Source organism: Hylobates moloch, unplaced genomic scaffold, assembly GCF_009828535.3.
Source record: "Hylobates moloch isolate HMO894 unplaced genomic scaffold, HMol_V3 SCAFFOLD_5, whole genome shotgun sequence".
NCBI lineage: Eukaryota > Metazoa > Chordata > Mammalia > Primates > Hylobatidae > Hylobates > Hylobates moloch.
The window spans coordinates 140,876,653-140,890,109 of NW_026652280.1; the positions used below are offsets into that span (position 1 = coordinate 140,876,653).

A 13,457-nucleotide genomic window follows, 5' to 3' on the forward strand; every position below is an offset into this window, starting at 1 on the left:
CGGTTTTCCCAGCACCATTTATTAAATAGGTAATCCTTTCCCCATTTCTTGTTTTTGTCAGGTTTGTCAAAGATCAGATAGTTGTAGATATGTGGCATTATTTCTGAGGGCTCTGTTCTGTTCCATTGATCTATGTCTCTGTTGTGGTACCAGTACCATGCTGTTTTGGTTACTGTAGGCTTATAGTATAGTTTGAAGTCAGGTAGCATGATGCCTCCAGCTTTGTTCTTTTGGCTTAGGATTGACTTGGTGATGCGGGCTCTTTTTTGGTTCCATATGAACGTTAAAGTAGTTTTTTCCAATTCTGTGAAGAAAGTCATTGGTAGCTTGATGGGGATGGCATTGAATCTATAAATTACCTTGGGCAGTATGGCCATTTTCACGATATTGATTCTTCCTACCCATGAGCATGGAATGTTCTTCCATTTGTTTGTATCCTCTTTTATTTCATTGAGCAGTGGTTTGTAGTTCTCCTTGAAGAGGTCCTTCACATCCCTTGTAAGTTGGATTCCTAGGTATTTTATTCTCTTTGAAGCAATTGTGAATGGGAGTTCACTCATGATTTGGCTCTCTGTTTGTCTGTGATTGGTGTACAAGAATGCTTGTGATTTTTGTACATTGATTTTGTATCCTGAGACTTTGTTGAAGTTGCTAATCAGCTTAAGGAGATTTTGGGCTGAGACAATGGGGTTTTCTAGATATACAATCATGTCATCTGCAAACAGGGACAATTTGACTTCCTCTTTTCCTAATTGAATACCCTTTATTGCCTTCTCCTGCCTGATTGCCCTGGCCAGAACTTCCAGCACTATGTTGAATAGGAGTGGTGAGAGAGGGCATCCTTGTCTTGTGCCAGTTTTCAAAGCACTATTCACAATAGCAAAGAGTTGGAACCAACCCAAATGTCCAACAACGATAGACTGGATTAAGAAAATGTGGCACATATACACCATGGAATACTATGCAGCCATAAAAAATGATGAGTTCGTGTCCTTTGTAGGGACATGGATGAAACTGGAAAACATCATTCTCAGTAAACTATCGCAAGGACAAAAAACCAAACACTGCATGTTCTCACTCATAGGTGGGAATTGAACAATGAGAACTCATGGACACAGGAAGGGGAACATCACACTCCGGGGACTGTTGTGGGGTGGGGGGAGGGGGGAGGGACAGCATTAGGAGATATACCTAATGCTAAATGACAAGTTAATGGGTGCAGCAAAACAACATGGCACATGGATACATATGTAACAAACCTGCACATTGTGCACATGTACCCTAAAACCTAAAGTATAATAATAAAAACAAAACAAAACAAAACAAAAAATACATTGAGGCACCAGAGATATGAGTGAGAAAGTCAGCTGGAAAGTGGTTCCCAGCTTCAGCTGCCCCAATGGACTCCATGTGGATCAGAGACACAAGCCTTTCCCCAATTCCTAATCCACAAATCATGGTCCAAACAAAGTGACTATTTTAAGCCACTAGGTTTCAGGGTAGTTTTTTGTGCATCAACAATAACTGAAACAAAGAGTAAGAAAAGTAAATGCGTGAGAAGAAGGAGCTGAGGAAAGATAATTCAGAGGAGAAAGCAGGTGAAGGGCAAAATAAAGAAGCATGTAATAACTATCTTGAGGCTGGACATGGTGGCTCACGCCTGTAATCTCAGCACTTTGGGAGGTTGAGGCAGACAGATCACTTGAGTTCACGAGTTTGAGACCAGCCTGGGCAATATGGCGAAAACTTGTCTCTATAAAAACACAAAAACAAAACCAAAAATTACCCGAGTGTGGTGGCGTGCACTTCTAGTCCCAGCTACTCAGGAGACTAAGGTGGGAGAATCGCTTGAGCCCGGGAGGTGAAGGTTGCAGTGAGCCGAGATTGTGCCATTGCACTCCAGCCTGGGTTACAGAGTGAGACCGTGTCTCAAAAAAACCAAAACCAAAAACACACAAACAAAACCAAACCACCTCAGAGGTAAGAGTTCAGGTAATAGGGACAGTGAGGCTTTCTCCATAAAACCACTAGTAGTTTGGAACCTCTACCCCCACCCCGCCCCAACCACTTTTGCATGATGCAGGTCCCGATATATGGAACCCCTCTATAATTTTATAATGGTGCTGGCAAGAAAAAGAAAGTGTGGGGAAACAATCTGACAGTGTTTACATGATCTATGTTTCTAAGAGTTACGCCTATACATTGTCAAACATATGGAATTAAGTAACCTGAATTATTTAAAATGTAGGAAATTCTTACCAAAATTTAATATAAGAAAGTTCCCATTCAGCAGGGGAAGTTGGGCAACAGTTTTATTGTAATGGGATTTGACCCTAGAATGGGTAAGTGAAGCTTTCCCCAACCAATAATGGAATAGGAAAGAGGAAAGGGAGTGAGCTTTGTTGAAAGTCAACTATTGCTAGGCTTTGTATATTTTCTTCTTTTTCCCTCCCCCTCCCCCTTCTCCTCCATCATCACAGAAGTGGCTAACATTTGTTGAGCACTTGCTATATCTACATGCTGCAAAGCTTTACATGGATCATCTCATTAATCTTCATTATGTCATAATATATGTGTAATCTTTGTTTTACAAATAAAAAAACTGAAGCTCTGTATGTGAAGTTAATAGACCAGGATTGTACAGATAGTAAGTAGTGGAGCCAGCATTTGAGCAAAGGGCTCCTTTGAACAAATGGCTCCCTCAGCAGAAGGGAGAGGAAGAACATATTTCATATGTTGTCTAAGTTAATTTAATTTAGTCCTCATAATAACTATGTAAGATTGATATTACTATCCTCATTTTACAAATGAGGGTCTTAGGCTCAGAAAGGTCAAGCAAGTTGTACAAGGTCACACAGCTGTGACAAAGCCAGGGTTCAAACCCTGGCCATGAACTCTCCACTCTCCCATAGCAATTTATAAGCATTGGGAGCAACAGAATCATGGATTCTTAAAGCTGGAAGGGGCCTAGTATAATTTTCTTATTTTATAGGAACTGAAACCCATTCTTATGAAAGTGGGCTGATGAGAGTGGGGGAAAGGAATGCCATCTATTGCTTTAATTCAGCCATTCTCTACACACCTGAATTGAGGATCCAGTAATAACAAGATGTGCCTGTCTGCCAAGAGCTCCTTGGATTAGCAAGTAAAACAGTGCTCTGTCATAGGAGTCAAAACAGGGATACAGATGCATCTCATCCAACCTAGGGACCCAGGGAAGTCTTCTTGAATGGAGTGATGCCTTCAATGAGTCTAAAGAGGATTAGGAATTACCCAAGCAGGGATGGGGCCACACACATTCCAGGAAATAGGAAACCACGCACAGAAGCCCAAGTAAGAGAGAATAGGGATGAGATCAGAATGAGGATGGCAAGTAGGCAGAGGCCACATCATGGGGGTGGGGTGTTGGGTGGGCCATGGTAAAACATGTGGACTTCATTCTGAGGATACTGGGAAGCTACTGGAGGATTTGGACAAGAGAGTGGCAGTTAGGTTTGCAGTTCAGAAAGACTGCCTTGGATAAGATGGCTGTTGCAGCAATCCAGGAAACCAATAATTATTTTCTGGACTAAGTGGTAGCAGAGTGGATGAAGAGATATGGGTGGATTTGAATCATTTTAAGGGGATTGATTGGTCAAAACATGGTGATTGATTAAATCTGTAGGTAAAGGAGAACGTGAGGCAAAGGATAACACTCAGATTACTGGCTTAAGCAACTACCAGTATGAATGGAATAGGGATTGGAAGGAGCAATCCGGGGCAGGATATGATGAGCTGTGCTTTGGGATGTCAACTTTGGAGTGCCTGTGGAGCAGCCAAATAGGGATGTCTTTTAGGCAGTTCTGAAGCTAGGCAGGAAAAGACTAGAAATGAAAGTTTGAGCCATGTTGGCACTGGGGTGTATTTGAAGTCATGGGCCTAGATTCACTCATCCAAAGCAGGAAGCATGTAAAGTTGGGAGAAAAGAGATGGAGGCTAGAGAACACTGGGAAATACCAACATTTAAAGGAAGGAATGAGGAAAAGCAATGGAGTAGAAGCAGAGGGAGAGAGACAGACTGGCAAAAGAAAAGAAGTCATGAGAGAGAAGCATCACTGAAGCAAAGGATTCTTTGGACACGTGTATACCAATGCTGTTAAAACCATTGTGCGTTAATAGCACAAAAGCAAATACAGTGATTCCCTGGCATTGCGAAACTGGCATTTCTCTGTGCTTCATAAGAAAATGAAGCAACTTCATTTCACAAGGAAATGAAGGGGGTTATCAGAGCCCTGTGCACGTGCGTGTGTGTGTGTGTACACATACATATACATATATAACAATTTTAACTGTAGAGAAATGTTTTTCTTTTCTTCTACATTTAGATTTCCTAGAATTTGAAAGGTCTTTCCCCTCAAACTATTTCTTCCCCATAAATATATATTGAATATCAAATGGTCATAAACATACTTCTGGAAAAGTAATGTTGCAAAAAGCTCTGAAAAACTGAAAAAATAGCTAATATAAAAGTTTGGGGAACTACCATTTGACCCAGCAATCCCCTTCTACCCAAAGGAAAAGAAATCATTCTACCAAAGAGACACTGCCACTCGTATATTTATCACAGCGCTACTCACAAGAGCAAAGTAATGGAATCAACCTAGGTGCCCATCAGTGGTGTATTGGATAAAGAAAATGTGGTACATATACACTATGGAATATTACACAGCCATAAAAATAATGAAATCATTTCCTTTGCAACAACATGGATGCAGCTGGAGGTCATTATCCTAAGTGAATTAAAGCAGAAACAGAAAATCAGATGCTGCAATACTGTTCTCACTTAAAAGTGGGAGCTAAACAATGAATACATATGGACATAAAGATGAAAACAACAGAAACTGCGGACTCCAAAAAGAGGCAGGAGGGGAGGTAGGAAGGGCTGAAAAACTTGCTATTGGGTACCGTGTTCACTATTTGGATGATGGGTTCAATAGAAGCCCAAACCTCAGAATTATGCAACATATCCATGTCACAAACCTGCACATGTACCTGCTGAATCTAAAAAAAAAGTTTGGAGCAACACTCACCTCTGCTTATTACCATAATACATCACAAACTTGTTAAAACTCAACATATTTATATAGTACTTTGAACTTTACAGGATATTTTGGTTATCTCATTAGCCCCTAATGTGGTTGTAATGAGGCAGATGACTCTGGCATCCGTGGGTTATTACACTGTGCTAGGAGAAAGTAATAAGCAGCAAAGAGTGGTGTGGGGACCAAGGGCCCTTTGAAGTTTCACTGAAAAATCAACTCTCAAAAGGAAGATTAATAAGAGAAAAGGCATATAAATTTATTTAGCATGTACACATGGGAGCCTTCAGAATGAAGACCCAAAGACACAGGAGAAATTGACCTATTTTATGCTTAGGTTTAACAAAGTATGGACAGCCATGTAGAAATATGATTGGACCAAAAGGGTATGATCTAATGCTAATAAACTGAGCGAGGAAGCCCAGCCAGGTCTGTCTGCCTAGATTCTCCTTCGCCTCTCTGAGCAGCATTCCTTCCTTCTGGGGATGGGACAGGACCTTCTCTGGAATGGGGGTCTTATGATCTACAAACAAGGTATGTCAGATAATTTATTTATGGCCTGTTTTCACAGAAATAGGGCAGAAGGAAAGTTGGAGTAATATTTTTAGGTTTTATGTCTGGCTTTTGGTTTCTATGACCCGCCTTGGGGAAGAGGGATTCTAGTTTCTGAGGCTAGCCTCAGTGGGGCATGGGACTGAGACAGGAGGGCAGGAGAAGGTCAGAGAACAAACCTACACCTCTGAGGCTGCTTCTGAGGCCTTCATTTTGGGGCACTGTTTTCTGAGCCCCAACAGAGGAACACAGAAAGAGCTACAGAAATTCAGAAAAGGGATGTGTTGCTTGCACGGGAGGAGGTGGGGACCAGAGAAGGTTGAGCTTTGAAGTGCAGAAAGCACTGAGTGCTTGCAGTGTCCCTATCACTGTCGTGGGCACTTTATGTTATCTCATTTGAAGGACTTGGGTATTTTAAGTGGTGAAAATAGACATTTTATACAGAGGCAGATGGATACTCCGTAATGAATACAATGCCTGGCACAAGAGCACAATAACTGTTAATATTAGTGGCTATCACAATTGAGTACTTACTGTGTCCTAGAAGCAATGCTCAGATCCTTTGTATATGCTGTCACATTTCAGCCTCAAAACTCTGAAAACAAGGTATTATAACTCCCACTTTAACATCAATTCAAGACAATGTGTGTGCACGCATACACACACACACACACACACACACACACACATACGTATATAAAAAACAATCAGTTGTAAGTGAGGGCCCTGGTAAAAAACAAATGACATACTTAAAGAATTCTGAAAAGCATGTTTAATAAAAGGAATGTTTTTAGAGGTGTGGGCAGGTAAAGAGAACCAACGAGGAACCCAGGGACTAGCAAAAATGAGAAGCTAATACTACCCCTAGATGGAATAATGGAAGGCAACAGCATTATCAGAACCCAGCCGAGAGCTAGAACCATGGAAGAGGGGCCGCCAGCAGAAGCTAAGATTGTAGAAGGATGCAGCCGTTGCTACCACCATGAAAAAGCAGGAAGGGAGCCAGAGAAATAAATACCCCAATCTCTCTCCCCTCTTGTCCTCCAGTCTCCTGTAAGTATATCCCATTCACCAAAACCAACAAAAATGGGATCGCAGGTGATGAAGTCCATGAAGATCAGACCTCCACAGCTTCAAGCAAGACAGAAAATGGTGAAACACAGGTCTTGGGTACACTAAGGTGATACAGCCAGAATGTCGGAGGGCCAGGAATCAAATTCAGGCTTGACTGAATCTAAAACCCAAGCCTTATCCACTGCTTTTATGTATTCCTCTACCATACATACTGTAGATGCTTAGTAAATGTTTCTTTAATGACGAAACCCCAGATGAAAGTTGGAGAAAATGAGATTAGGAGGCTATGTGTCTTGACTTTAGGAACCAGCATCCTGGTTACCGTGGAACCATCTCTGGGTCTGTAACTCACTGCCTGCCCATTCAACCAAACACCACTCACTCCTTGGATATAACAGGCAATCTGCAGCAATGGGTTTATTTCACAGTAAACATTTATGTAATAATTATGTTAAAACACTCAGGACTTAGTGTCAAATTGCAGATTTATGGTACTTACTTTATCCAATATTTCTAGCACTTAGGTTGGACAAGGACATCCTTGAGCCCTCCTTCTCTTTGAGAATTCCCACCCTGATATGGTTTGGTTGTGTCCCCACCCAAATCTCATCTTGAATTGTAGCTCCCATAATTCCCACATGTTGTGGGAGGGACCCAGTGGGAGATAACTGAATCATGTGGGGCAGTTTCCCTCATATTGTTCTCATGGTACTGAATAAGTCTTACAAGTTCTGAGGGTTTCATAAGGGGAAACCCCTTTCACTTGATTCTTATTTTCTCTCTTGCCTTGTGGCCATGTAAGACGTGCCTTTTGCCTTCCACCATGATTGTAAGGCCTCCCCAGTCACATGGAACTGTGAGTCCATAAAATCTTTTTCTTTATAAATTGCCCAGTCTCCGGTATGTCTTTATCAGCAGTGTGAAAACAGACTAATACACACCCCCATCTCAAAACACCTGTCTCCTATGAAAGTAAATCTTGTATCTGCTAAAATGGAGTAAGAAAAGAGTAAGCCAGGAATGCTTGTTTTAATCTTCAGATACTTGCTATCTAAAATTGACTTCAAATAATGCAAGATATCAGCAATATTATCAATGGAAAAGAAAACTTGCCCCTGTGTTAATCAACATCCAACCAGAACAGAAATAGCTTTAGGTATGTCAAACAGAGGGAATTTAAAGGAAATTGCTTATAAAGGTCTTGAAATGTCCAGAAGAGGAAAAGGAACAATTTGACCATAAGCCATAATTATCATTCATAATTACATCCCCAGTTCCTAGCACAATACCTGGCATATAGCAAGGGCTCAATAAATATTTATTGCATCTATGATTACACTTGTGGGTGAGATCTGGTCTGTCAACCTAGGAAGGCCACTAGTTCTTCTGGAAAGCATACCTTCAAACAGCTATATGACTCTGGTAATTCAGTGAGTGTGTACGTGTGGTTTGGCCTTCGGCAGGAAATCATGTGCAAAGCCTTCTGTTCAAAACCTCTCAATGGATAATATTTACTGAGCATCTATTAGGCTCTAGTTACTATTCTATGCACTTTTTAAGCACTTTGCAATATTAACATTTATAGTAACGCTATGATAATGTGTTCATTACTCCTCATTTATGGATGATGATGAAACTGAGGCAAAGAGTTTTTAAGTAACGTGTCTAAAATCATAAAACAAGGAAATAGTGGAGCTAAGCTTTCATTACACAGTCTGGCTCTAGAAGCTATGCTCTTAATTTCCACACCATATGCCTCTCCACAGCTGATGTGATGAAGGCTTAGCCCACTTTTCCACTTTTGTTTTCCATTTTCCCCACTGTTCTCCAGAGGCAGACACCAGCTAGCTGTTTCACCAGCCTCGTATTTTATTTTCTTTCTGGGCCCACAGCAGACTGTATTTTCCAGCCCTTGCTCATGGTTATTGTAGCTGGGTAGCAGAATTTTAGCCAGAAGAATAGGAGCAGAGGTGATATGCATCCCTTCTAGGCCTGACCCATTAAGCCTTTCACATGTGGTGGCTGTATGTTCTTTCTTGTTCTTTCAGTTTGAGAAAGGTGAGTGACATGGTTTGACTGTGTCCCCACCCAAATCTCATCTTGAACTGTAGCTCCCATAATTCCCATGTATTGTAGGAGGGACCAGGTGGGAGGTAATTGAATCATGGTAATGAGTCTTTCCTGTACTGTTCTCATGGTAGTGAATAAGTCTCATGAGATCTGATGGTTTAATAAAGGAGAGTTCCCGGATGGGCGCAGTGGCTCATGCCTGTAATCCCAGCACTTTGGGAGGCCGAGGCGGATGGATCACAAGGTCAGGAGATGGAGACCTTTCTGGCTAACACAGTGAAACCCTGTCTCTACTAAAAATACAAAAATTAGTCGGGTGTGGTGGCGGGCGCCTGTAGTCCCAGCTACTCGGGAGGCTGAGGCAGGAGAATTGCGTGAACCCAGAAAGCAGAGCTTGCAGTGAGCCGAATTTGCGCCACTGCACTCCAGCCTGGGCGACAGAGCAAGACTCCGTTTCAAAATAAAAAAAAAAAAAAGGAGAGTTTCCCTACACAAGCTGTCTTGCCTGCCGCCATGTAAGACATCCCTTTGCTCTTCCTTCGTCTTCTGCCATAATTATGAGGCCTCTCCAGCTATGTGGAATTGTAAGTCCATTAAACCTCTTTCCTTTATAAATTACCCAGGCTTGGGTGTGTCTTTATTAACAGCATGAGAACTGACTAATACAGTGAGCATGGAAAACTTGGATGCCACATGTAGAAGAGTTGGAGCCACAAATAGAAGAAGGCTGGATCCCTGAATATTGCTTGGAAAAAGAAAGAGTTGAGAACCAATCAGGAACATCTGTGCTAGACTTTAAGTGAACAAGAGATAAGCTTCTATCAACTTTGTGCCATTATATGTGTTGGAGTTGTTTTGTTACAGCAGCTATAGATATGTAAATAGATCTACCTACTGTCCTTTGAAAATGCCTTTCCCTTAGAATTCTTGTTCTCTCCTTCAGTTACTCACATCCAAAAATTATTCAAGGCCTAAACCAAGTCCAATCACCTTCAAGCGGCTTTCTTCCACTCCCACCCACCATAGAGATCTCTCTTTCCCTCACCTTCCTGTGGCACTTTGTTATCTATATCTCTCATGTGCACTTACCCCAGCTCCAATTCTGGATGTCTTGTTTTCCTAGTGAGACTGTGAGCTCTTCAAGGTAAGGATCATGTCTTTGTGCTTCCTTCTTTTGTAACTCTGAAGTGCATAACATGGTGATGTGTCTTGGGAATTTTCAATAAATATTCATGGGAAAAATGAACATATCAATGTATTAAGCTCAATAAAGTCCATTTTCCTAAAAACAGTCCTTCATTGCTGAAGTGTGAAAGCATGTAAACTACAATCTACTGGATTTGGTATTTTTATTATTCTTTTTTACTAATATATACATTCTAACACTTTTTGACCACTGCTTAGAGAAGATAGAAGGCATGCTTATCAAATTTCAGATGGCACAAATTAGAAGTAATAAGTAATGCATGAGATAACAGAATCAAAACTAGACAAGTTAGAAATAAGTAAATAACATTTAACAGGGATAACTACAAAATTAGATTTTAAAAGAACAGCTACTACCCAATTTCAGTATGCAAAGACATGGCTAAGGCCGGGCGCGGTGGCTCAAGCCTGTAATCCCAGCACTTTGGGAGGCCGAGGCGGGCGGATCACGAGGTCAGGAGATCGAGACCATCCTGGCTAACACGGTGAAACCCCGTCTCTACTAAAAATACAAAAAATTAGCCGGGTGTGTTGGCGGGCGCCTGTAGTCCCAGCTACTCGGGAGGCTGAGGCAGGAGAATGGCGTCAACCCGGGAGGCGGAGCTTGCAGTGAGCCGAGATCGCGCCACTGCACTCCAGCCTGGGGCACAGAGCAAGACTCCGTCTCAAAAAAAAAAAAAAAAAAAGACATGGCTAACATCAGGTTTTAATTGGCTGCTAGATTGACATGAGCCCAGAGTGGTACACAGAGCCCTGTTCATAGTTAGACTCAGGGCACTGAGTGGTAGGTGAAACATTCAGGCTCTAACAAGGCACAGGCATGAATGAAGATTGCTAGATGGTGGCCAGCTGGAGACAGATGGCACCTCAATGTCTGGTAAAGTCTGCAGTAAAGAGCAGAATGAAGTCCTATACTTTATTTAACCCGGGAGCTAAATAAATAAACAATATATAATAAGAATAAATAGGCTGGGTGCAGTGGCTCACGCCTGTAATCCCAGCACTTTGGGAGGCCGAGGCGGGCGGATCACCTGAGTTGAGGAGTTTGAGACTAGCCTGACCAACATGGAGAAACTCCGTCTCTACTAAAAATACAAAATTAGCCAGGCGTGGTGGCACATGCCTGTAATCCCAGCTACTCAGGAGGCCGAGGCAGGAGAATCACTTGAACCCAGGTTGCAGAGGTTGTGGTGAGCTGAGATCGTGCCATTGCACTCCAGCCTGGGAAACAAGAGCGAAACTTCATCTCAAAAAAAAAAAGAATAAATAATGAACCAATTTAAAAATAAATAAATAAATTTTATATTTAACCAGGGCAAGCTTAAGGTGAACAACTTTCACCTGTAACTTTGATGGGAATCCTCCATCTGAGGACACCATCAAGTGATTTCTGACGCTAAACTGGGGCTAATGAGGCTGCCTGGATCCCCTAAGAATTTTGCTTTAGAAGTACTACCTAGTAGGTCTTAAAGGTTTGTTATTTTACTTTTGTTCCTACTTCCCAATGTCAGTGTCAGAGCTGTCCTTAAGACTCCTCAAATTTGGGCAGGGTGTGGTAGCTCACGCCTGTAATCCCAGCACTTTGGGAGGTGGAGGCAGGTGGATCACCTGAGGTCAGGAGTTCGAGACCAGCCTAGCCAAAATGGTGAAACCCTGTCTCTGCTAAAAATACAAATTAGCCGCGAGTGGTGGCGTGCACCTGTAGTCCCAGCTACTCAGGAGGCTGAGGCAGGAAAATTGCTTGAACTGGGGAGGCAGCAGTTGAAGTGAGCAGAGATTGCGCCACTGCACTGCAGCCTGGGCAACAAGAGTGAAACTCCGTCAAAACAACAACAACAACAACAACAAAAAACTCCTCAAATGTGAAGCTGAGAATTTTGAAGCTCATTTATAAATTCACACCACCCTTGTGGGAGGGGAGAGAAGGCAGATCACATCTCTGAGCTCAATTGGGGCAACCATTCTAGGATGCTCAGAGACACCTGCTCCTAGAAATCCAGAGTTTCTTAAAAGCTGGGATCAGAGTTCTGGCAAGAAGGCTGTAGCCTGGGCCTTGGCCCTAGACCACCAAAAAAGTGAATACAGGCTTCGGCAGTGTTCATAGAGGTCCAGCATCTGGAACAAGGGCGCTGCTGTAGTCTGTGCTGGTCAGACCACACAGGAAGAATTGTTTATTTTCCGGATACTATGATTTTAAAAGGATACAAGCAAATTGGTGTATATCAAAAGGAAGCTGACCAGAATGTTGAAGGGACTTGGAAACCAAATCACTAGTTACTTTTCAGTGGTTTGGGCTCCAGGACTGGAGGGGGTTCCCGGTGGGTAGAGGGTGGTGTTAGGCAGCATAGATAATTAGAACTGTTCTCAGATATGCAAATGCTGTTTTGTGAAAACACACACACACGCAAACACACACAAAACAAACAAAAAAAACTTGTACTTTAGGTAAGGCCAGAAAACAGAACTGGGACCCGTGGGATTTAAGCTCAACATGAAGAATCTGTAAGCCATTATAGCTCTTCAAAAGTGGGCTAGACTTTGTAAGAAAGCAAGGTTTAAACTGTTCAGGTAAAGACCAAGAAGCCCTCCAGCTGCTCTGTCCAGAGCGAGGCCGGCTCTCCCAAGTCCGCGCTGGGGACGATGGGAGGTGTGCACCTGCGACAGAACACAGGTACCGCCAGGTCCGGGTAGGGGTGGCTTTTCGCCGAGGTCCCCCGCCTGCGCATACTTCTTGCCCTCGCTGCTTCCCCGACCGCCTCTCCCGGCCCCACTCCTCGCCCGGCGCTCGCCGCTACAACTCCCGCCTGGGCTGGCGCGAGACCCGCGAGCGCCGGAGTGGGCGCGCGGGCTGCGCGCGGGCCGGCGCCCGGAGCTCTGGGCATGCTCAGTCGCGCGGGCAGGGCTCCGGGCGCGAGCTGGGCTCCTTCTGCACCACATTCAGCGGCTGCCAAGAGGAGCCGCCGGGCGCTCGCAGGCTCAGCGCGCGCTGCCCGCGGCAGGACCCGGCCGCCTCCGCCGCCGCTGCCGCCCCTAAGCCTCCCGAAGCCATGGCCGGGCTCGGCCACCCCGCCGCCTTCGGCCGGGCCACCCACGCCGTGGTGCGGGCGCTGCCCGAGTCGCTCGGCCAGCACGCGCTGAGAAGCGCCAAGGGCGAGGAGGTGGACGTCGCCCGCGCGGAACGGCAGCACCAGCTCTACGTGGGCGTGCTGGGCAGCAAGCTGGGGCTGCAGGTGGTGGAGCTGCCGGCCGACGAGAGCCTTCCGGACTGCGTCTTCGTGGAGGACGTGGCCGTGGTGTGCGAGGAGACGGCCCTCATCACCCGACCCGGGGCGCCGAGCCGGAGGAAGGAGGTAACTGCCCGACCGGCGACTCGAGGGGCGCGGCCGGGGCGCGCGCCAGGCCCTCCCCACCCCCGCCAGCAGCCGTGTTGCCTGGGGAGTCGCGCCATTGGCCCCCGGGGTAGTTCACAACTTCCCG

General features: G+C 44.3%; 1 protein-coding gene across 3 annotated transcripts in view; it reads left to right on the forward strand.

The window, feature by feature from the left end:
• The window catches only part of DDAH1 (dimethylarginine dimethylaminohydrolase 1), a 272,971-nt gene that overhangs the window by 103,504 nt on the left and 156,010 nt on the right, over positions 1 to 13,457 (forward strand). The window contains exon 1 of one of the 3 annotated variants that reach the window (XM_032155468.2): positions 12,764 to 13,330. The exons of the other annotated variants lie outside the window; for them this stretch is intronic. Within the exon in view, the coding sequence (XP_032011359.1) occupies positions 13,028 to 13,330 (303 nt within the window). The 5' untranslated portion in view covers positions 12,764 to 13,027. Of the gene's footprint in view, positions 1 to 12,763; positions 13,331 to 13,457 lie in introns of those variants that run through there. 3 annotated transcript variants of the gene reach the window in all.